The 26523-nt window shown below is 32.4% G+C and overlaps 1 protein-coding gene across 11 annotated transcripts in view; it reads right to left on the minus strand.

The window, feature by feature from the left end:
• Positions 1-26523, minus strand: part of ATRX (ATRX chromatin remodeler) — a 184856-nt gene that overhangs the window by 97070 nt on the left and 61263 nt on the right. For 6 of the 11 annotated variants that reach the window (XM_031944868.1, XM_031944863.1, XM_031944860.1 and 3 more), the window contains 6 exons: positions 25980-26104; positions 23181-23294; positions 17123-17232; positions 10105-10172; positions 6221-9255; positions 366-435 (listed from right to left, as the gene is read on the minus strand). In XM_031944868.1, coding sequence (XP_031800728.1) covers positions 366-435; positions 6221-9255; positions 10105-10172; positions 17123-17232; positions 23181-23294; positions 25980-26104 — 3522 coding nt within the window. The remainder of the gene's footprint in view (positions 1-365; positions 436-6220; positions 9256-10104; positions 10173-17122; positions 17233-23180; positions 23295-25979; positions 26105-26523) is intronic. The other 5 variants (XM_031944870.1, XM_031944865.1, XM_031944864.1 and 2 more) reach the window with 4 other exon arrangements.

Below are 26523 nucleotides of genomic sequence, written 5' to 3' on the forward strand. Positions count from 1 at the left end.
ACCTATTTAGGGCCTTTTGATTCGCAGTTGTCATGGACATTGCCTAACTACAAGGATTAAGTAATTCTCAGTCAAAATATCAAGATCATACATGGGAACAGAAACGCAAAAAGTGCTACAGTGCGTTTACAACACACCTTGTGCAAGGTGTGTTAACACTTCTAAATACTTATTTTCTCTTTGTGTTTCTGAATGTTGGCCCTTTTTGGACCTCGTTTTCAAACTTGCATGAAGATTGTGAACGTGTCTTTACAAGGTAGGCAGACCTGGTTTTGACAGCCTGCTTGCTGCTCCGTTGCTCTCCTGTGCACCCACGCCTAGGGGGTGTTATTATCTTTTTAATGTCCTTAGAGGTGGAATCATACCTATTCTCAGGATCATCTTCATCCTCATCATCATCCAAGGTGACAGGACCTGCTCTTTCCGCTTCATCACCTTCAAAAAGAGGGAGAACTATTTAAAATAATTATCAAAATTTTCACAGGAACAAACTGATATGCAATTGAAGTTACGAAGCAAGCAAAACAGAGACAATACTCAGTCTTTTTCCTGAAGAGAAGAGAGACTGCTGTCCATAAACAATAAAACATCAAAACTTTCTTTAATAAGAGGATCAGAGACAAAAAGATAGAAGGGACCTTACAGGCCATTCCACTCTGCTTTCTCCTTTTAACAGATGACAAAATTCAGGGTCGGAGATGTTATGTGACTTTCTCAGGCTCACACAAGAAAAGTGCTAATGATGCGGCTCTTTTTGAATCCAACCTCTTGTCCATTAATAATGCCAGTTGACCTTTGTGGGAATTCCATCTATGTAAATTTTTCTCTTGGAAATCAACTGTTGAAATAGAATCCTAGAAGCACTCTAATAGTCTAGACATATTTTGGCAAACAAATTTATACCAAACATTTAGGGATAAAATCTGAGGATATTTAATATTAATAATCTTAAGGAATTTCTCCAGAAATAATTTATAAATTTTCCTGAAAGCTTTCTTTAGTCCTCAAAGAAAAATGAACATAAGTTCATGACACAACCTAAGTTACCTTTTTCCTAATGCCTAACACTCATTCAGCTGTTGCACAACAGTGACATTTATTCTAAAGGGCTATTTTGGAGTCTGAAATGGCCAGATTCTACAGCAAGCCACTAGTTAATATCTTGTGCTTTGCTACATAATTGTTATACTTCCTTTTTATTATTGTCATTTCATAACTGTCGACTGACATTTTCCTTGTCTACTATCCCAAATTGTAGTGGTTCAAATTTTCAAATTTGTTTAAATTTTTTTTAAAATAAAAAGACATAATCAAATTTTATTTAGGGTATGAATATTTCCCTGGATTCAATAAATTATGTAAAGAAAACACCAAGGGAAAGATACCTTACTGGAAGTAGAAAGAAACACTTTCCCAAAGAACAGCATATCCATAATCATGACCTGATGAACAAAGAAAAATAAAACTATATGCTCTAGCTAAAAATTATCATCTAATCTGCAATGCACTGAGAAGATAATCAAAATTGTTTGAACGATGCATAAAACAAGAAATAATCTGTAATGAGCAAATGCTTAAAGGCTTCTTCTGTGTTAGAAGGCAGATCAATTTTGCCACATCAATTTTGGATGTCCCAATTTATTTTTTATTTTTTCACTTATACAATCTTGGTTGGGTTGTGCACATGTAAGAAGGCTCACCAATGGAGAAATAAATTCTTATTCAAATAATTTTTTTTAAAAACATACTATGGAAGAATAACATTGCGTACGATGTCAAATTTGAGTAGGGTATTGATTGTTTAAAGTGCACACCCCAACCCCTTTCATCTGATTCCTTATTATTCTTTGTTAAAAGTGATGACTTACAGAGGAAGGAAGTATTCAGAAATAAAAGATATAAATAAGAAAGGATATCAAACAAAACTATTTCTTTGTTTTGCTGATTTTTTCACATTAACTTTAGTTGGCAAAACCACACACAGAAAACTTGACATCAGATGCAATGTAGACCTCAGTATCTTAAACAAAAAAGGAGGTATTTTATTGCCATTTTTTTCGTTGAGGCAAAAATTGGTTTTTCTCATTTCTCAACTTTAAGTTTCTGGTATTTTATAGCTGCTTCTTTCCTTTTACAATGCCATTATTTGTGTAGACGGTATTGCAAGTTACTTACTTCACTTTCCGTAAAGTTGATAGAAAAAACAAAAGTATCAAAACATTTCTAAAATGTAAAATTTTATCAAGCTTTTTATGAACAGACCTAAATACCTAGTAGTATTTGAGGATCAAAGGAGTTAAGTTGTCAGATGCAGAACTTGCTCAGACAATAGACTCTTTTACATCAAAAAAATTTTTGTCTTAAAAATTTTCCCAAGCAGGGCTTTCCTAAATAATTTTTCTCATTCTCATTTCCCCAATGGGCTAAATTCTCCCTTAAACATAGCAACATAGACAAATATAAAAAAAAAAAAAAAAAAGAAAGAAAGAAAGAAAGAATCTAGAAACTGTACATCACATCCATGTCTATACGTAATAATAAAATGGAAACTGACCAAACGCAAATAGACAAAAGAAAATAATTCCCTCAAATTTTAGTCAATCTTATGTAACACCTCTTATTAATTAACATTGTTCTAAAATAGGTACAGAGCATCAACTCTTTCTAAATAAATAACTTTCAACTTCAATACATGCTATAGGTCCAAAAATAGAGATTACACAAAATGAGGTACACTAGAATTTAAGTCTCTTTATTAATAATTGCTAATACTGTCCTTAGAACAGAAAAAATACACAATAGAGATAATTCTATACAACTCGATATAAAAATACCTTTCGCTTATGCAAAAATATGTATTTTGAATGAACTTTTAAACAGTAGGGATTATAATCATAATTCTTTATTTAAAAGGAAAAGTCTTTCAATCTAATATGACTCACAGTAATGTTCTCCTTGCCTAAATATGAATGTTACAAAAGAATCTGAATATATAAGCGTTTCATGAACAAAATCTAGTCTCACTTCTCGACAATCCATCTTTAAATTACCTGCCACAATCATGTGAACAATATCACATATTTTGAGAACAGAAGGAGACCTCAGAGAAAGCACAAAGAACAAGAAATATATGAAAGGAATTTTTACAATCACATGTCTGACTAGTGACCATGCAGTCTTTGCTTAAATACATCCAAGAAGAGGAAGCCAGCCATTTCTCAAGGCAGGTCATTATACTTTGGAACTGCTGTAACTGTTCATTCTTCTTATTCTTTATTTTTTCACATCAAGACTTAATAATCTTTTTTTTACCACATATATTCAGTTTTCTGGGGTCTACACTTGCTGACCAAAAGGAAGTCTAAACTCCCTTCCAGAGACAATCCTTAAAATACTAGAATATACCTCTCAAGTCCCCCAAAACTTTTCCTTATAAAGTTCAACAGAGCCATTTTCTTCAACACGCTGCCTTACAAGACCTTCTACCAATTTTTTTCTTAATTTTCCCAGAACTGAACATAACATTCTAAAGAGCCTAAACAAATTTTTCTACTGCTTGAAAACTTTCAGAGTCCATAAACAAAATAGGAAATACTCGGCTTGGCAATGAAAAGCTACAAGACTTAGTCTTCTTTCACACGGCTACTCTAGGAACAATCCACATTTCATTCAAACTGTATTAGTCTTAAAATACATATAAACTCATTAGATGTCACTCATACCTCATCATCAAATCATTCAATTCTTATCTTTCTCCAAGACTAAAACAAAGGGAAAACTACAGTTTCCTAATACAACCCTAGGTTGTTGATATTTTCTTTTTGCTTAGAATACAGGATAAGGTAAAGCTACATTTAGAGTCAAGAGGGTAGAAATTTTGTGGAATTAAGATTCTAAACCTATAAATTTTATTGTGTTTCTAAAAAGCATGACAACACTCTGCAAAGACCTGTGAGAAGCCTAAGTAGTGTTAACCTGAAGAAATTATGGAGAAATGTGTTCCTTGAAGAAGGAAAGGTATGTCTAATCAGGAGAAAGTAAAGTATCCGCTCAACTTGCACAACTTTTTCCTGAAATGTTCCAAACACAAGTCTGTCACTGAGACTTGCAAACCAGGCCTATCGATCACTTAAAAAGGTACCTTCCTTCCTTCTTCTAGAACCATACTATCACCCATTTGTACTTCAACTTTCAATCAAAGTTTGCCTGGGAAGAAATCATAAATATTAAAACTTTGCTTTTGTTAATCCAGAAAAAAAGCAGTGTACAAAATTAATTTTTACACTCTAATGTCTACCTCAGCAATAGTACATGTGTATCACTTTTTAAAAAAACATTTAATATCTGGAAAATGAGAATGGATCAAACTGTCTTTCAAAGTCCCTGTTGGATATAAATCTATATTCCTATGCTTTAATTTTTGATGTATACTCTTGAAGACAAAAAAAATTTTCAATGACATATTTCAATCCCAAATGCCTAACTAACTCGGTGTTTTGTATGAATTAAATAAATGTTTGTATATTCTGTTCTGTAATAGATTACCCCTCAAGTCCTCTAGATAGAAGACATACATGTATCAAGCTAAATCCCTAATATACATGTGCTGGCATAGATTAAGCAACTATTTAGCAAAACACAACCAAAGTTTTGCCATAAATATAAAACAATTATACTAAAAAAGGGTGCAAATTACAATAAAAACCAAATTCTGCAGCAAATTAAGTGATCTCATTTATGAAATGAACATATAAAGCTGATATAAGATTAAACATCTTCATTATGATGATACATGTTTAAAAAAAATTGAGAAAGTTTAATATCCTAAACTCCACTAATCCGAATTTAGTTTGCTCATAGCCTAAGACACAGTTGATTATGATTAGTAATATGAAGAGCTGAATGGGATGATAACTTATTATGCAATTAGATACCATATCTTAAAATTTTCTCATTATGAAACAAGAGGTATAGATGCAAAAAGTATGAATTTAGCACCAGTCCTGAAGTCAGAAGGACCCAAGTTCAAATCTGGCCTAAGACACTTAACACTTCCTGGCTGTGTGACCCTGGGCAAGTCACTTAAAGCCCAATTCCCTCAGGGGGGAAAAAAGTTATAAATTCAAGTCAAAAAAGCCACAAATTAGTAAGCACAATATGCATAGAAATATTTTCAAATTCAGGATTTTGGCTACAAAAGTTTTAAAGAAAGGAATTAAAATTTTAATTTATATTCAAACCAATGCATATAAAAAATCAGATTAGATATCTGAAAGATCAAGATCCAAGAGGAAGTAATAAAAAAAAACAATGCAGAATTAGTAGCATACCAATTATTTCTGAAATCTTATAGCATATGAAATTTTGAAAAGGCCAAAAGAGGATAATTAACATGTATACAGTTTTAAAATTATATTATGCCTTAATAGAAACCAATAGTCTAATTTTTAAGTAAGGATAAGGAAACCAACAATAATACACCAAGGAAAAATTTGGCCAAATCTGAATTAGATTGGTATTAAAATCTAGTTGGAGAAGTGAATGGAGAAGAAAGGAAAAAACTTCAAGAAATTCCTGATCTACTCACTATCTCTTTGCTTTATTTATTAAAAGATAGAAATGCCTGTTTGGGTCATTAACAAAATGATGATTGACTTTAATCAAATGTCAATGAAGCTGAACCAATTTATTCTGAAGGATTGCATGGCATGCCAAGCTAATCTTCCCAATTTATAAAGTGTCTGACAAAACTGAAAACTTATACATTCATTTCCACGACATAACGATATGCCAAACAGGTCTGAGCGTACTTGGGTTGCACTAAAAATTTCTGCAAGCCAATTGTGATTCATTTAAAAAAGCACTTAAGTGCTCATACTATGTGCAAAATCATTGGGATTACAAATGCAAAAAAAGTATCCAAGCAATAAACATAACAGAAATGAATTTAATTATCCTAATGCATTTGGATTTTGTAACAGAGTGGCAATGCCATAAATACCTTTGGTTAGTAATATTTTTTTAAAATGTTATCAAAAAAGCATTCTAAAATTGGGAAGGAAAAAACTTCATCCTCTAAAAACATTTATTGAAGTACTGAGAAGCTATAAAATAAAAATAAATGATCTATCAGAAATAATGTACTACCCTTTTATAATAGTATTAACCGTAAGTACCTAAATTATATTAAGAAATGCTTTAAAATCTAACTTTTCCACACCTGAAGAGTGGCAAGTTCCAGGATTTTCTGTGACTGGTTTAATTTTCTGTTCATCACCGCTCCCATCGCCTGTTGAATGATGGTCATCATCTCCCATTTCATCAGAAGAAGAACTAGCAATTTCTTGCTGCTTTTTGGCACTTCTTTTGGGGGACTTTTTCTTTTTCTCTTTTACACTTTCTTTTTTCTTACTTTTGGTCAGTGATAGTTGCTTTCTTTGTTTATTGTCCTCGGAATACGTTTCCTCAACATCAGAAGAAGATGAACCACTTTGTTTTGTTGCATTACTTCTTTTTGTATTTAGGTTTCGCCTTTCCCGAGACTCTATTCTTCTCCTTCTCTTGTCATCAGAAGAATCACAGCACTCTTCTTTTGTGAGACACTTCTCAACATCAGAAGATACACCATCTTGAGCAGTCTTAGAAGTTTTTTCCCCTAAATTTTCCTTCTTCTTTTCCTTACCAGATATTCCTTTTTTACCTTCAGAATTTTCACCACTTTCTCCTTTCCCTGGTAATTTTTCAGTATCATCAGATAATTCTTCCTTCTTTTTAAAACTTTTCTCTCTTAATTTTTTACTTTTCTTTTCCATTTCAGTTGTACCATGCTTATTTGGATCAAGATCTTCAGGCAAATGGGAACTGTCTTCTTTCTCAAGAAATTTTTCAGTGCCATCGAATGATGCCTCATCTTTCTCTTTATGTGCAATCTCTTTCAAGTTTGCAGTTTTCTTTTCTTTTGTTTCAATTATTTTTTTCTGTTTCTTATCATCCGAAGATTCACCACTTTCCTCTTTTTGTAAGGACTTGTCAGGAACATCATCAAACGAAGCCTCCTGTGTCTTCTTAAAAGGCTTGCTTTTCACACGGTTACTTTTTTCAGTGGGTTCTGTCTCCTTATTGCTTTCAGGAGAATTGCAAGCTTCTTCTTGCACACAAGATTTGTTAGCATCAGATGATGTCACCTCATCTTTCTTAAGTAAGTGTTCTACTTCTGTGCTCATCTTTTCTTTATCAGCAGAATCTTCGGAAAAGCAAGAAGTCTTTTGTCTACCTTCATCATCAGATGATGATTCATTTATTATAATCTTAGAATCTTTTTTCTTTTGCTTGCCCATTCCTTTTTTGATTTGCTTTTCATCATCAGAAGAATCATAATCCTCTTTCTTTGAAGATCTCTTTTGGGATTTTTTGGCAGCTCCAATTTTACTCATAGTTTTTATCTCTCTTTCTAATTCAGAATCATAATTGGAAGAATCTGATTGGTTTTGACGTTTCTTTTTAGAACCTGTGAAACTTTTGACTTCTTTGCCTTTCTTTGTATCAAAATCAGAACCTGAAGTGGAGTTTTTTCGTTTTCTCTTTCCTTTGTCACCACCTTTGGATGTTTGAGCCTTTAAATCATACAGAGACTTCTTTGGAACATTTTCATTTGTTTCATTATGTTCAGCATCTGAAGAACTGTGACTCGCCATAGATACTTCTCTGAGAACAGTAGGCATTTCATCAGAGTCTGAACTTGGAGCCACAGTCTCTAATGGTTTACATTTAGGAACCTTATTAGGTTTGGGGCCATCGATGGCACTATCAGAAGAAGTCCGTTTATCCTTTTTTACTGATTGCACTAATGACTTTTTCTTCCGTTTTTCATGATATCCATCATTACTTTCTTCTTCTGAATTAGATGTCACAGGATTTGCTTCAGTCTGTCGTCTTAGAGGGGTCGTCTTTACACGTGGGGATCTCCGAAGGTCCCCGTCTTCTGAAACTAATGGAATGTCATTGTCAACAAAATCGTCATCACTTCTTTCCTTTCGAGAGCTGCGGGTTTCTGTCTTAGAAGGAAGACCAGAACTTTTCTTTTCTTCCTTTTCTTGTGTTGCCTCCTGACAATCAGCAGCTTTTACTGGAGAATCAGAAAGGGAAACAGGTGTGAGTTTAACATATAATTCTTTTGTTACCTTAGCTGATATTTTGAATTTGGTACCTCCTTTGTGGTCTTTTGAAGTCACATTTGATTTTACAGAACTCTCTACATCTCGATCTGCTGCACTACTGCCATCCCGCTGCTGGTCAGATGAACCTTGAACTTCCATAGCTGCTTCAAGATTCTCAAAAATGTCTTCAGGGACTGAAGAAGGAACAGACACAATGTCCATATCTAAGGCTTCAGAAGTGTTGGCAGGCTCAAAGTGAGGTTCTTTTCGATTAGATTTCTTTTCTTCAGCACTAGTATTTTTGTTTACTGGTTGCCCTACCACTGGAAGACTTTGACCAACAATTTCACTATCAACTCGCTTCACTGATAATTTAGTATCACTTTTTGAAAAGTCCTTCTTTTTAGACTCAGAGAACATTTCCAATTTTGTAACTTCAGTTTCTGGTTTAACACCCTCAGCTTTATGCTCTTTGGTAACAGTCTCTTTGCTTAAAGAATCCAAAGTACGAATCTCCAAGTTCACACCATCTTCTAATGCATGATGAACCTTTTTGATGTCACTCAGCACAGATTTAAAAGCTTTAAGTTGACGTAACTTAATCACTGGGCTTATTTCTGTATTTTCAGAGGTATGCTTCAAAAACCTTACAAAACTAGCATTCATATTTGCAGTGGTCTCAACTAGCTTTTTTGTCTTTCTAATCATGTCTTTTGGCACCATTAGTGCTGTAAAAGAGTAAGTTAAAGATCCAGAATAAGGATTATCTAATTTCTTTTCTTCTCCATTAAAATTTGAACTATTTTTTTTGGGAGAAAATCTTTGTGTGTTTTCAAATATTTTATTACTTTTTTCACTTTCAACTTTTATCTTCTTTTTGTTTTGTTGCAACAGCTGTTCTAAATTCTCAAATACGCTGTCACATGCAGTAACCAAGTCCAACAAAGGCTCTGGGCGGCAAATGTAGCAATACCACTGGCTGTTTTCATCCATTATTGCAGACAACTCTTTTCGACCTAAGTTGCGCAAAATGCATTTTTTGCAGAAAGCATTATGGCAGAAATCACAACAAATCAAGTTTCCACCTTCTGCACACCATCTGGAAGTTAAAAAGAAAAAAAAAAAAGAGTAAGATGTTACTCCTGATTGAACTACTATAAAAAACAATTTAAACTTATAAAAGAAAAATTAAGAGTGAAGACTAAAACAATGCAACTCATCTACTACAATAAATTTACACATAGAAAGTTAGCACATGAACTTCATGATTGGGGGGGAAGGGTATAAAGAAGAAGGAACAGGTCTATATTTTTCCTTTCTATAAATAAGTAAAGTTGTTTTAGAATAAGATTCCATTTCAGGGCTAAAAGACAGCGCCATCTCAACTGTTCTATTCTTTATGCCTTTTATTACCTAATAATATCTACGCTACCTCAAACTTCACAAAATAATAGATTAAATGGAACCCAACAAACGATGCTAAATGTCAGTGGACTAAGTGGTTGTTAAGCAAGAATGATTATGTGTTCTTGGGAATTTTATTTTATTTAATTTTTATCAGTGAAAAATGAATTCTATTAAGAAACCAATTTCTCCCATTAGGACGTTATTTACTATGTACCAAGTGATATGATATTATACAATGATTTGGCTTATAGCCATTAATATAATCACTATATCTATAATGAGAATTTATTATAATTACATAATAATAATGTATTAAGTTTGTGAAATACTTTATGCATATTATCATATTTTGAGTAAAATTTTTGAATGACCTTTATTTTAAGATGTAAATTATAATATAATGATGATTATAACTACCATCAAAAATCAAAAATATAGTGAAAAAGACATACAAATAAATATCAACGCAAAGAATAATTAATACTTTCCCTTTAGCGGCCAGAAGTTTAAAAAACATTATCCTTTTCCTTCATGTACCTACCTGCACTGTTCATCCATTCCATCTGCATCACGGCTAATATCATCACTCATATAATATTTGTAGCAATTCTATTAAAAGAAAAAAAATGTATTTTATTCCAATTTGAATATTAACACTTGTATTCAATTTGCTAAAAACATTAGATCTGCTTTGCATAAAACACTATTAAGGAAAACCATTTTTTAAATTCTTAATCATATTTTATATTTCACAAATACATGTTAAGACATTCAAATTTGTAAAATTTAGTGTTCCAAATTTTTCTCCCTCAACCCGTCCTTACCACCCTCCTCTCTACAAGCAATCTGATATACCGTAAATACGTGCAATTCTTTTAAACATATTAAGGAAAAGACATTTTGAAAATATACTAAACCAATAAATGATTTATGCTTCCTATGCTAAATAATATATTAACAAGTGCTATTAATATCCTAATTCATCAGTATCTTGGAATGAGTTCTTTTCTCCACAAAGTACCAATGCTTCCAAAAACAAGAGGACAGGGAAGAATCCACAATTTTGTTCAGTTGAGGGAAATTCTAAGTAAAGAAATTCCTCCTATGAATGTAGGTCAACACCCAGACTGCAAAGACACCAAGTAGAATACTTCCTTATACAAGGTCACAAAACTAGTTTCAGATGGGTGTACTTATTTCTGACTTACACAAGAGTTTTGTAATCAATACAAAGGTCCTTTTTTAAAAAAAGAAAAGAAAAGAAAAGAATTTTGGCAACAACAAATTTCTAGGGTAAGAGGGTGAAAGGTTTTTGTTTGGGAACTATTTTGGGTCCAAATCAATAATTTCTCGTTCCTAACTTACTTTATTTAATTAGATATGAACAATTCACCTCGAACTTAACAGACTGCAAAGTTAATTCAGGAGTCCATGAGCCCCTCATCTATATCATCATATAATATTATACAATTAAAATACTGTATTATTTTAATTAATATTAATATAATATAAAACATACTAATGTATTAATTAATACATATTTTAAATAAATATATTAAATAATATCATAATTATTGTTATAATAATCAAATAAATTAAATATATTAAAATTATAGATATAATTATAAATAATATTGTATACTTAAGACACATTATCTATTGCTATTATTAAGAGATATATCATATATTAAGTAATGAATTCTCTTAATAATATAATTAATACTTGTTAATTAAATATTAATTAAAGCATTTAAAGTATTGCTAATTAGACATGAACTCCTAAAACACTCAAGGCATTACTAAATCATCAGGCCATACTACTCTATTAGTAAATTTCCTAAAATTACTAATGAAAATCTATCAAATAATTAGGCAAATGATGGAAATACTTTTAATAAAAGAATTATTTAAATAAAATTCATTACAATGATTTTTAGCAACTTTCTTAGTTATCAACACTTTTACAAGAGAACAGAAGATGAAAGTTCTTTGGCTCCAAGTAGGAAACAGCCAGAATTAGAAAATTGCACAATTTAGGGGTTGCTTACACAACCACCTACCTTTTCACCTATTAACTACTGACAATGCAGTGAACTGTTATAAATCATGCTCTCAATTTCAAGCTTCTCTGATCCTTGCCGTTGTATATTGTCTGAGCTGCAGGTAAGTTCAGCCGACCTGAGGTCCTCCTGCCCTCAATTTTACAGAGAAATATCACTAGGAAGGGTAGAGACTGGGCAAGATGGAGCTAAGGTGAATTCAGGACTCACCTGTAACTTCCAGCAACAATAAAGTAACAAAAATGGAATCCAGAAATGGAAGACATGTGAGTTGGTAGTACATGTTACAGGTGAAAAGGAAATGCAATTAATCAGATTAACTCTGTCTTTTAAAAATTGATCCTATTTATTATTTAATGGATTTTGGCCTTTAAGTAAAATCAGGGTTCTTTTTCTCTGACCTTACTTCAAAATAAAACTGGCCTGTAATGAGTTAAGTTTACAAATCCAGTTTTCTCTTATTAATCACTTTTCTATTCATGTGTCAAGAAAATCTCCTACCCCTTTGAAGAAGCTACTTGGGACACTAGGATTTTTACACCATCAAGCTATCCTTCTAGGATGTCTACTTTGCTTTCCATATAAGTCTGGCTGACTGTCATTGCCCTTGATGATACAGCTAGACTCAAAAAAAATGAATACGTCTTAGGAGTGAAGTAAGGAATTGTCCCTACTCCCCATTTCCATGTTTCATTCAATTATATTTTCTCCTTTCTATGATGCTAGTTTTTCTATTTTCTCTACTCCTTAAAAGTATAAAAGAGATCTGTTCTCCCCCTTTTAGAATCTTTATTCTGTTGGGAAAGTTGAAATCCTATTTATTGTAAATTGGGATTTTATTAGTAAGTTGTGCTCAGAATAGCAAGCACAAATTGATTAAGAAAATGGGAAGTAGAGTAACCTTCTAGGCATTCCTCCCGGAATTTTTATTTCTTTTCTCTCTGTGTCTCCCTCTCTCTCTTGAGGCAACTGGGGTTAAGTGACTTGCCCAGGGTCAAGTGACATTTTGACCAGAACAATTCGTCCACAAAAAGACAAAACCCCAGTCCTGATCCACTCCACCTCCCAAACTAGTCCCAGATGTTATAAGCCAGTTAAACCTCCATACTGTTGGGGAAATTGCAAGTGTGTTTGTCTTTCTCTGTTTTTAAGGATGAATGACCAGACATAAGTGGTAATAGGAAACCCAGAAAATAGAATTAGGTGTTAAAATATGGGAGAGGAAAATTTTTTTTCTCTTAGAGTGTTTGGTTCCCTATTGGGAAACCAATATCTCTTTCAGGGAAATATTGTAACATTGGGAGATCACTTAGGGAGTTACTGGCTTCCAGGAAATTTAAGCAATAATAAAGAAACAGGAGAATTACTATAAGAAGAAAGGTATTGAAAATGTACCTTTCACAAGTAACCATTATTGGCTAGTGGCATGGTTGGCAGTCACAAATAACCAAAGCTGAGAAATGAAGGGGAAACTGGTAAAGGACTATTTCATTTGGAAAAGAAAAGAGAAAAACAAAATTATTTGTCTAAAAGATAGGTGAATTCCAGAATTTTACCTAAAAAGGAAAACTCTCATTGGTGTGCATTTGATTTTTTTTTTGTGTTTTCGAAATGTTGACAACAAATACTTTTGTATCTCTCTTTTCTTATTATCTATGTCATAAAGTCAAACAAGTCTTTTCCGTGGACCTTATCAGCCCAAGGAGAAAGAGTGAACTTTTTCTTGAGAAAGCTCTTCCTGACTTTGGCGAAGACAGGAAGGAAGACAAGAGAAACACATGAAAATTGAAATCTCTAGTACCAAGAGTATATGTGCCCCTCAAAATGCCTTTGCACTTTTTTATGCCTTCATTTATTCTTGTCTTTCTTTATCTGACTCTGAACATACTGAAACCAAAATCAATTAAATTTTATAAACTGATTCAATATATACTCATATTAACATCAAGAACACAAGATAAAAAAGGAAGAATTACCACCAAAATAACAACTTGTGGTATTCTTTATATTTATATTCCTATTATCATTTTATATAAAAAACTAAATTAAAAAAAAAAAACCCAATGTAGGGAACAAAAACTTCTTTGGGGGGGGGGGGGGGGGGGGGGGGGGGGGGGGGGGAGGGGTAGGGTAGGGTCACCAAGAGAAGGGAAATGATTTCCTTAGGGGAACACAGCTACTAAATATTTGAGGTAGTTTTTAAAACTCTGATTCTCTAGCTTCCATGGCTAGCTAGGGCTCTGCATACTATACCACCCAGTTGCTTCTTGAATATAATTAACATGAAAAGCTGAGGTCTGACATTTAGTTAGAACAGAAGTTACTAATCTTTTCAAGAAAAAACAATTTTTGTAACATTTCTTAGAATGTAACTTTATAATCTTTCTGTTTCAACTGATTCAGGAAGGAACTTATACCAACCTCATCTATACTGGCCTAGTCCATTTTGATTTTTTTTACCATTTATAATTCTATTCAATGAGAATTTATTAATGCACAACTATGTTTAAGAAATTGTTCCATGTAACAGAAGTGGAAAGATAAATGAAAATTTACTTTGTGTCAAGAGATTTATAATCAGCTTAAAAAGACAACATATTATGAACTGTAATATTCAGAAATATGGGTCTGGGGGATGAAAAGAAATAAAAAGAGTACTAGAGTGGTTATAGTTAGTAAGATGGATCCTACCACTTTAATTTCTTTATAACAGACAGCTAAGTACACTAAACTAGACAAAGTGAATAATTTCATAAGTTTTTCCTATCATGTATAATGTGGTAGAAAAACTTTTCCTACTTCAGGTTTGGATTTTAAGATGGCTATTGGTCCCCAAATAACCATCAGGCATCCCAGATTGATTTTTCTTGTATAAGAGAATCTAACAAAAGTTAATAAAGACCAAATAATTTTATCAGAAAGCCTTCTTCTATAGACACATAGGGTTGAAAAATTGGCAAAAGAGAATAAAGTTCTTCAGAGCATATGGCTTCACAAAAGTTTCTTTAAAAGGCAAGATAGCTGTCATATACTGGTACTGTTATTGAGTCTATCACATTGTCTAATTTACCTTGTACAGCAAAAAAATAAATAATAAAAATACACCTTTCCCCATTCCTATGCCAAAGCAAAAGAATATTGTAGAAACACCAAAGCTAGTCAATAAACTCCCTACCTGGTTATGGTCTAGTACATTTGTAAATTGATTTCTAAAGACCAAACTTTCACTGGGTAATGATTCAAATTACTACACAACTGGTACAATTATAGTCAGTCAATCAAAATAAGTGGAATATAACTATGAGACTTAGAAAAGCATTAGGTGAGACAGTGACACATAAGTGGAAAAATACTGGAAGAATCTGAAGACAAGGGATTAAGTTGTAAACACTGCGATTTACTAGTTTTAATGATGTACACATCACTATGGGTTTCAGTTTCCTCATCTATCATTGAAATCTTCTTGTTGGTAAATTTCTCTTAATCCAGTATATCTTGTATCTTGTCCTTTCCTTACTGTAGTATTCAATCTACTGATATACACTGCAATGCTGAATAACTTAGCAAATTTTGTCATCACATTATTCTGGTCAAAACGCATCCTGAAGACTACTTGGTTAAGAAGTCTCAACAAATATGGCTAACTTAATACAGACACACAATCTCTGTCACTTGGCCCAAACTAAAAGCATGGGAGAGCAGGCTGGATCATTAGCTGAATAGGCAAAGCTTCAAGAAACTAAGGGTCACTTCACCACAACAGAATAGAATCAAGTGTTAGGAAATAAAACAATCAATCAGAAACACCACGTTTTAAGAATGGAAATGCATTTGACAACTATACACAGTAGCCGTAACAAAAAGGTATACTCAGAGATGAGTAAATTATGTCATCTTGGTATAAACATGTTCTAAGCCCATTGCATAAACTTCATCATATCTGAATAAAAGGGAAAAGTCCTATTCCACTACTTTTGAACACTTTTTTGTCCCTAAATGTAAAATTTTTGTTTTGAACTTCTCAAATATTAAAAGTTAAGTTAAAGTTATCAGTTGGCCATCATAAGTTTGTTCCCCCGCGTCTGGGTCATTTTGTCATTGAACCTTGGTAGGCCTCCACATCTTCATGGGAAAATGATGAGGTTGAAATACAAGACATGCAAGGTCCCATTCAGATCAAGTTCTATGATTCTAATCCTTATTTGGAAAATCTAGAAATCCCACTGAACTAAAGAAAGGGGGTATTGTGTTGATTTTATAACTTTATGGTATCACATAGAAAACAAGTTTATAAGGAAGTATAGTTTCATCTGTCATTATCCTAAAAACTCATCCAATAATACTTGCCCAATGGAGTCTGAGATTCTATATGTATCCTCAAAAGCTAATTTCTCTTCATTCAAAAGTTTGCATTTATTTCAAAATCATTATACCTCTCAACTTTAAATCAGTATTAAAATTCAATCTATTAGAAATAAAAAAAAAAAAAATTTGCTATGATCAGTAACAAATAACCTAAGAACTTTTTATTGAGGGGAAAAGGGCCAAGGAGAATAAATTGTGGCTAACTGACTTGCCCAGGGTCACACAACTGATAAGTCTCTGAGACCCAATTTGAACTCCAGGGTCAGTGGTTTATCCACTGTGCCAACAGACTCTTTTTACAAAGATTAAAACTGGACATAATCTTAGGATATACTGTGACATATTTAACATGTATAGGACTGCTTGCCATCTGGGGGAGGGGGCAGAGGGAGGGAAGGGAAAAATCAGAACAGAAGTGAGTGCAAGGGATAATGTTGTAAAAGATTACCCAGGCATGAGTTCTGTCAATAAAAAGTTACAATTATTAAAAAAAAAACAAACTGGACATAATCACAAAATTACACTGAATATAAAAATGGGAAATGACACAAATGACCATCACTGTTCTCAAAATATAAAACAGCATTATCTTTGCAGTTTAGGTATACCAAATTTACTCCAAAATTCTAAAATTATATCAAATGCATCATAGACATTGACATGTGAACTACAACCCCAATAATTGAGAAGACATATAAGGGATTCAGAATTAAATAAAATTCAGAATCATATCTCCAAAAGTGAGAATAATCACATAACATATATGACAAAGCCTTCTCTTTAAGTAAGGTTTATAAAACATATAGCAATTAACGTTCCACACTGTGTGAATCTGAATATTAATAATTTAAAGATTACTTCTATTAATTCAAATCCCTTTGGAAAAGTTGATGGAATGAGATCATCAGCAATAAAGGAAACACCCATATTCAACATTACAGATCAGAAAGAAAACATTTAAATTTCACAAAATGTTTTCCACCTAAAATCCCTATATTGTAGATAAAAATGCCTTTGTAAAATATCAAGAGAGCAATCCACTCATATATCCTTACTTTACATTTGGAAGATAAACACCAAACTCTTAATATACTCTTTCTAAAAGATCACTCTCCAATAATTGTACATACATACCTTACAAATCAAGACTTTCAGCGTAGGGTGTCTATAAATTGAATCTTTTTGGAAATGGTTCACTTGCTGTCCACAAGCTGTGCAGCTCACAATTCCATGCAGCCCTTCTTCTAGAACAGAAACATCCCCATCATTCATCATTCACAAATAAGATATTTCAGTACATAGAATTCATTGTTTTATGACCATTTAGTATCATTTTATGTAACATAATTTTCTTTCGAGAATGCCAACACCAAAGCAAATACACACTTATGCTTTATATATTATAAAACTTCTAAAATTTAGTTTGAAACATAAAGCAAACCTATATAAAAATTCACAATACAAAAAACAGACACTCTTTTCCTTTCTGTTACAGCACTACACAATATGCTTACATTTTAAAGACATTTATGTACTATATTTGTGTTCCTATAGTAATAGTGGAGATGCCAAATTGTATTAATCACCACCACCACCACCCTCCCCCCCACCCTGGCAAAGAAGTATTTATTAAAGCTTCTAAATGTTAGACTTATAATGCTGTGGATTCTGGGTTGGCAAGGCTAGAAACAAATGGGTAGAAGAGAAAGTCTTATATGGATGCCAGAACTCCAGAATAGAGAAATAGTTTTGGAGAACAATGTTCATTAATTTAAGTCTGCTTATCCCATCTTACCTAGCAATTCCTTCAAAGAGGTTCTATCTCAAAATCATCATAAACAAAGAAATTCTGTCTTCCTAGTAACAAATTGGAGACCACTTCTGCCCAACAACAGAAGAATGACTGAACAATATATTCACAAAACAAAATACTCCATGGAAATAAAACAATGTCTATGAAGCATACAGGGAAAGACAGGAAGATTAAAATGAGATGATACAGAACAAAATGGGCAGAAAGAAATGTATATAGATCTAAATGTATAAAGAACAATTAATTTTTAAAATGAAAACTACAAGGTAGAGGTTTCATTGGTATTTAAAACTCATATTAAAAAAACTCTTTCCACCAATGAAGTCCAGGCAATTTTCTAATCAGTCATAAAAGACAGAGAAGTGAAGGGACTTGAGTACAAGACCTCCTGGCTTCAGAACCAGCTCTATTCACTTGAGATAGAATTGGGATAGAAAAGAAAAAGACTGGAGGAAAGAAATAAAGAAAAAGCCAAAGCTGACAGATCTTTAGGCAAATAAAGGTCATTGCTTTTTAACAATCTGTTCAATTGTATTCGGAAAGATTTTCTAAGATTTTGTCTTTTCTACCTTTACTTAATCCTGTGAACAATTAGTATATTAATGAGCATAAAATGCATTGTTCCAAATGGTTTTTAAAAAGCTCTGGGGGTTCTTGATCAGCTTCTTTTAATGTCATTTCAATTTTGCTAAAAGCATTCTCTTGCTATAATGTTACACAGAGCCCCCCAAAAAGTGTAACAGAGATTTCTTGAGGTGAAATCAGTAGCTTCCCAACTGGATGGCAGCAAATCCTCAACAATCTAACTGAAATGGATGAATATTTACAAAAATATAAATTGCCCAGATAAATAGAAGAGGAAATAAATTACTTCAATAATCCCATTTTAAAAGAAATTGAACGTGTCACTATTACTTTGCTACAAAATCAGAGGCTTCTGAAAGTCAAGCAATTTTGTCAATATTGCCTATTATTACTCTATTCCCAAGAAGTGGCTGCTTAATGTATACTAGTACTACAATTTTATAAAGGCTATGAACAAAGGAAATAAATTATTTTGAGAAACACCTCAAAGGTTACAAAGAAGAATAAAAGAAATCATGTATCAACCACATCTTACTCCCCCAAAAATACAAGGGGACAGGCAGCATCTGTTTAATGCATAAATACTAATGATCAATCTGAGCAAACTGAGTTTGAACTTACAGGCTCTAAGGAGGAACACAAACTATTATAAGAATACCTATGGCTGGTTTGGTAGACGCACTCTACTCACTTAATGATAGGATCAAAATATTTAATTTAATTGCCTTCTGCGACTAATCAATTTTCATGAAAATTTCAGAATTCAGTTGACAAACTATTTACTGGAACTTGTAAAGTTAACTCAAGTGAAATATTAGATTCTTTTTCAGGGGAAAAAAATGGAAAGAAAATGATTGCTCCAATTCAGAAAACAATCATTTCTTTAAAAAGCAAATTTCACTTGAGGTATAAAAATTAGTTAACTTGTTTTACTAAAACAAGTACAAAATAACTTCACAAAATTTCCAAGCAAATTAGAAAAAATATAGTTTCAATGTTATGAAATGTTAAGGAAAAGTAGGGAGATGCAAATGACAATTTCTCTACAAAATTAAGTTTTTAATTGCCTGCTTATCAGATGTTATCATTCAAGAATTCCATGTGAATAAGATCATTTGCCCTAATGTTTTCATGATCTTGAAGGGCCATAAAAATTAACATATTTAAATCAGCTTCCCCCAAAAAATAAAGAAAAAATGAAAACATCACAATTCATACAAGCTGTAAGAAATTATATATATTTTAAAGATTTAAAAACATATGAAAATAAACAAAAATGTAACTACAAAGATGATGCAAAGAACAGTTTTGCCTGACTTAGAGCTGTAATTCATGAGAAATGAATAATTTAAATGGCTGTACCAATCTCTATCTTCATGCACTACAAGATTTTCTGAATAAAATTCATATTAATGTTATTAATTTAATTTGAAATTTCTACTTAATAAAGACATTGACACTGACTTAATAAAAACACTGATTTGTAATTTATTGCAGCCAAATAGGATATATGAGAAAGTATAGATATCTGTCATGCATTATGCTACCTTACAACTTCTTAGAGTTACACAAAGCAATCACTCCATACCCCAATTGCTTTCCATCTCAATAAGTACATGGACACTTTTGCAACTTCTTTTCATAAAGAATTGCCTAGGATGCTAAGAGGTCAAATGACTGGCCCCAGGTCACAAAGCCAATATTTGTCAAAGGCAAGTTTTCCTGATTCAGAGACCAACTTTCTACTACACTGAGCTGTCTTTCCTATCATTTTGGGATCAAAAGTCTATATACAAGAAAGCCCTATTTATATGAAAAATTAATTTATATATATATAATAAAAATAACACTTAAAAAAAGTACTCAAACATAAGTATTAGAGATATATGCCTGACCCCAAAAAGCACCATCTACAAGAAGGAGACAAGAATTGGTTGATGAAGGGTGATCTTCTCTATAGGATTTCTTGTGTAACATACGCAAGAGGATTAAATAAATAAAACAGAATTAGTCATGTGTTAAGAGGGTAAAAATGTGAAGATAGATTAATAAGATATTATAACAAGTGTCATTAAAACAGGATGCTACCTGTATTAAGTTTGAGACCTTATTTTTCAATCAAAATAAAGCAAACTAGTTATTCAGGAATATATCTGAGATACTAAGACTAGAATGTATTCGGTGAAGCTAAAAATTAACATGACTATTTCCAGTGAGCTACAATACCAAAAAGGAAACATCAAATCCTGAAATCCTGAGTCAAATCACGGAAAGGCACAAAGATCAGGCTACTACATAAATGTAATAATGAAGTGATCATAGAGAGTAAAGAGGAAGACAGAGAATCATTTCTCAAAATGATATTTAAAAACACTACCCTAACAACCAACCAATGTGTAACCAAGATCCCCTTATAACTAACAGGACATATCTACTAAATTTAACCCAAAACCATGAAAAATAGTAAATCATATTGACCCTTTACAATGTTCGAATCATCCTTAACACACTGATCCAAAGAGACAGTCAGATTAAATTATTGTCAAAAGTCACATATTAAAAAATCTCCTGAATACTCCATTTTTCTTTTCATACTACCAACATATTTTTGTGTAAAGAACTTGCCACTAGTGCCCTAGTAAAATTCCCTCTACTCTGAAAAACAATAAGACATGGAAAACCAAGGCCATATTGCCAACACATATATAAAAACAATGAGGCCTTTTCTTCATACACATATTTCTATGGCAACAACCAAATCTATGTAATCTACAGTGTTTTCTGAGGACCAGCCTAGCTAAGGTGAAGTGCTCATCACCACAATGGCAATAGGATGAGGAATCTTTTTACCACTGCAAGTCAGAGAGATGGTAACCTGCATCAGTGGAATAAGATGGATTTAAAAATCCTTAAATAGAAAAGTAAATATTAGCATGAGCGTATGTAGAAGCCAAAAATTCAACTTCAATGTTAATGTTGTTGTTACCTTTCCAAAGTTTGAAAACATCAAATTAAAAACCAACATGAGATGTTTAAGCACTAAAGTACCTACAAATGTATATAGCATTGATTAGAGTTTGAAGAATGTCATAAAATAGGGCTGAAAATGATAGCTTAAACCTACCAGCAGGAGTATAAGAAAGTGACACCATGATCCCCAAACATTTTATTTTACTCCTTGCCTTTAACAATCCTCACTTTAACTTTTCTCTAGCAATGCTTGTTCTAGATCTCCTCAAACAACTATTTCTATATTAATTTTTGTCAGCTATTCAAGTTGGGGAACCCAAAGCAAGTTACGTTAGTATTCAGCAGAAAAAAAGTGCTCAGAAAACTACTACCAGTTCTACCCTGGCTGCCAACCTGCCAGTTCTCTTATACTTTAGGAAACAGGGTTTATGACTTGCAGTTGCTATTATTTTCAGTTCCTCTTCCCTGGCACTAAAAGACTAACATATCATCCTTCCATGAATTCCCTCCAAAGGCCACCAATATTTAAGTAGAGATATAGCATCTCTTCGTGTACATAAACAATATGTCCACGGCATTCTTCGAAAGAAGCTATTATTTAAAAAAAAAAAAAAAAACCTTATCATTTTTATAAACATATTTTCCTAGTTCAACATTGAGGTCAGTGCTTTAATAGCTTTAATACAAACAAAAAGGATTTCATTCACAAAGCCTTTTCTTTCGATAACTATCATATCGACATAAGCCATACTATAGGGACATGTAAAGTAAAAATCTGATATTGCCTTTAAGATTTAAGGAACATAGGAATATAACTTCATGGGGATATAGAGGAAAAAAACTGTGAAAGGTAGATTTTTTCTCACCCCTCATGAAATCATGAAACCCCACACCTACACAACTAGATTCCATAGTTATAAGTTTCAAAACGAACCCAGCCTCTGCTAAAGATACTTATACTTTTAAAGATGAAATCAGGGTAATGGAATAAATTAAGTAGTTGGTGAGATAAGGTGCTAATGGGTCTGGGGATTGTTTGATTCCAGATTTACACAGATACACTATTTTACCTGATAATCTACAAGCAAAGAAAAAGACTGATTAACTTCTAATGCAAATACTTTCTAATTAGTTGTCTTTGTTTTTTTAAGGTACAAGACAGTCAGGTACAGGAGAGCTATCATTGTAGGTAAGAGAAGTCCCTGTGAGGTGATTCGTAAATTCATTTTTCTTCTTTGACAATTGAGAGGATATTTCCTAAAATCATTAAGATAGAGAAACCTCCCTTGTTCTTCTATTATCAGTATTGAGGCAACAGTGGTAAATATCTTTCTTCAAAATACTTCCTTGATGCCATGAGGAAAAAGCCCAAAATGAAGGCCCCAGACATAGATAAAACTTGGGGCTTCTTCTATGAACCATTAAAAACATATTGGCTTTTGATACCCATGAACCAATATGTATAAGAACATTATTTATGAAGGTATGTATCTCCTTATTTAAAGGAACATGAAGGCCTGAAACCCCTTCCCAGGGCTGACCACTATTAAATAATCCAAGATGAAAAAAGCTAATACAAAAAGGCATGAGGTAGCCCATTAGCCATTAAAGGCAAGGAACTGACACAAGATGAACCATTCTATTTTGTGCTTCCAAGTGCAGAGAGAAATGGAGATTATTCTCAAGCAATACTTTTAATAAACACGGCTGAAAATGGGAGGTATTTTTAAGGAAGCACAGAGATTTCCCGAATGTGGTCATAAACAGCCATTTTAACTTATGTTTTTAATTATTATTTTTTTTTTTTTTTGCAGTTGTATTTACCTCCGCGTTTTTTGAGATTTTCAGTTTTCATTTTACTTCTGCTTCTAAATTCAGGCCCTTTAAAATCATCTTTGTCTTCATTCAGCACTGGCTCTGGTTGTACAACCACTGTACCTAGAATGATTTCATTTAGAAATTGAAAACCATTACACATCTTAAATGTGCACATGAAGTGCAAGACTATAGATCAAGCTAACAATGCTGTTAACATAACTTTGTTCTTTCAAGTTTTCACACTTTTATGAGGAACTCTTAGAAACAAATGGAATAGGGCAATGGAAAAAGGGCCAAGTGTTAACAACCAGGTTACCTGTTAAAATACAGTTCACAAAGACTGAATAGAATCATTAATTATAACTTGAACATAAAATAATGTGTGAATTGAGTCCAATTGTTAATACTCTGATGTTCATCACTCAAAATCATGAAAAATGGACTTTAGAGGAGTTGTCTTAAAGAGGCCAAATAAATAAATAGATCAATAAATGATTCAACCTGAAAACCAAATTCTTCTTTCACAGTTACAGATGGTCAATTCAGAAAAGAATTATAGTCCATGGGAACCGAAGTAGCATATTATTGCTATTAGATGATTACAATGTTCTGTAAAGCAGCATATCCTAACAAGGGTGGCCTAAATTTCTGACATACTACAAAAGTTTCCACATGCCATAAATAGAGGGATGAAATCTATGAATGGTGTAAGATATTTAAGTAAGCTAAAAGTAAACACTATAGGATTGGATTGTACCCCTCACAAAAGATAATTTTGGAAAGGGACTCATTTTACAATGCAATGTCTCCTTAGATAACAGTGGCTCCTAGGATAGCACATAAATCTATGTATGAGTATAATAAAAAGGGAAATTGGCAAGGATTGTTGTCTTTCCGATTTTTTTTTTGTGCTTTTTGAGGTAAAAACTATTAATTGAAAGGAAGTTATAGAATTTAACTTTTTAAAGAGTTTGAGAGTTCCTAGAGAAAGAGAGGATACAATAAACTGAAACTTCCCTCAACTAACACATTAGGAATAAGAATACTGGCAAGGGTTAGAACTTCAAAAAATGACATTTAATTATGTGGACTACTTAATTTATACTTCAACATATACCTATATTTTAAAGAAACTATGAATATATCTCTGCGTAAATAACAAAAATTAAGGGAGTCATTCCTAAAGTTTTGTTTTGTTTTGTTTTTTCCAAAATTTAAACACTATACAAGTGGAGGAAAGGACTGATCTGGGGTTGAAGCTACCAGTGGCAATTGATGTTATTAGCAAAGCCACATTTATCATGCTGTTCAAAGCCTGTAGGTTCCAAACTCCTAACTCTTATCATAAACTGTTCCACTGGGATCTTCCTAGAAGCAACCAAAGAGAAAAATATGCCTCAACGACAAAATCTCCAGGGGTCCCATAGGGACCCAACCGTGCCTGTCAACAAGTAGCCATAAACTTAATTCATCAAAACCATTACAAAGAATTTTCTTTATCTATTTAGAAAGATCCATTCTTCTTCGATCTCCTTATATCCTCTCAGCCATTATTTTTCCCTATTCTGTTCTTAATTCTTTATTTCTGCCTTAATAATTATAGGAAAATAAATTCATTTCCAATACCTAGCACTAAATGCAATCTTCCACCCTTCATCACCATGTTTACAAGTAACACAACTTAAAGCATATCAAAAAAGATTCAGAGATCTAGGAGGTACATAAACAGAAGAAAATGAGTTGGGAAAAACTGCTGTAGATGAACTTGAGGATAGATCTCTGAAGAGCACTGAATTAAATACTTAATAACGGGACAATTATAAAATTTTAGGGTTGTTATACTACGAGGTGTTTTTTTTTTTTTTTTTTTTTAACCCATCTCGAAATTTTAATCTTTTCTGTTTTTCTTTCATCATTCAAACAATTAGTCCATGGCTGATAGGCTTACTGCTTTGATTTTTACTTTTTGCTTACTCATACATAAGGGGGAAATTAAATTATTTTTAAAGTTTATTACAAGTTTTTATTACCTTCATCATTTTATGTATATCAATAAAATATACTTAAGAATAATTTAGGTGGCTCTGATCTACCCATTATGTTTATTCCATTCGTAATGAATAGCTTCAACTGGAAAGTTAAAAAATATTTTAAACATGATAATATAAAATTTACCTTTCAAAAATTGTTTTTAAAATTTTAAGAGATAAAAAGTTTGATAATAAGGGTAATAATAACCTTCTAATAATAAAACTTTGCTGGATGGTAGGTAACAATGTTAAAAGTGAACAATTTCAAATACATTTCATGCTCTTCATATCCACCCCAAAGGAAAGATTTGACCAAAGTTTAAAATTGTTAGTAAAATTTTTAGTAAAACTGAATCCTGAATAAAATAGTAACCCAAGTTGCTTTTGGTACTCAAATATGACGTTCAAACAATAAATCCTTTCTAAAGGAAGAAGAAAGAGAGAAATAATGCTCATTTTGTAGAAAGCCAGGTAGATACTAGGTGGAATTGAGCTATGTAAGAAGATAAAAAAGTTGAATCTGCTATGAAGCATACAGAGAATTAAATGGTAATAAATATAAAATTCTTTAAAGGACAAATTGAGAACAATAAGGACTATAAAGTAATTACTGAAATGCTATTTCTGGCAATATGATTCAAATCTAGTAGGAAAATGGCTAAACCATTATTTTCTTTAAAAGAATTTCATGTGTTATGATTATGGAGACGCTGAAGATAATTATTTTTTAAACAAATGCAATTATTTTACATCTATGCACACACATATGTGTTACCTTTAGGCAAGCTTTGCATAGCTATATCGTTTTCTGAGGTGTCAATGGAAACGTCTTTATTTATAGCTTCATCAAAAGCTTGTTCACCATCTGATTCTACATATTTTGTCACAACAGTAGGCTTCCTATAAGAAAAAAATAAGGAAATTTGATAAAGCCAACTAAAACAGAACAGATAGTAATAACTGAAAATATTTCAATAACTGAAAAATACTTTTAACTATAGATATGCTTTGGCTTTAGAAAATAAATGAATGCACCTATGTGTTCTAATATTAAAAATAAAACAACCTTTTATTTAGGTTTCAAGAGAAGCTTTTGGTGGCCAAACATGCCCGACAGTCCTGTTAAGATGTAGTCCTCATCTGCATTATGCTATTCATTGTGTGTATTCTGCAACAGGTGTATGACCTTGCAGTTTATAACTCCCTTGACAAAGGAAAATTTTACCATTCCTGGAAATACTAGAGTTGGTAAATTCAAAAAACTTAGAGGATGATTCCCATCACTCACCTATCCTCAGGATACTGAAAATCCATAGTAG

This window comes from Sarcophilus harrisii, chromosome X, assembly GCF_902635505.1.
Source record: "Sarcophilus harrisii chromosome X, mSarHar1.11, whole genome shotgun sequence".
NCBI lineage: Eukaryota > Metazoa > Chordata > Mammalia > Dasyuromorphia > Dasyuridae > Sarcophilus > Sarcophilus harrisii.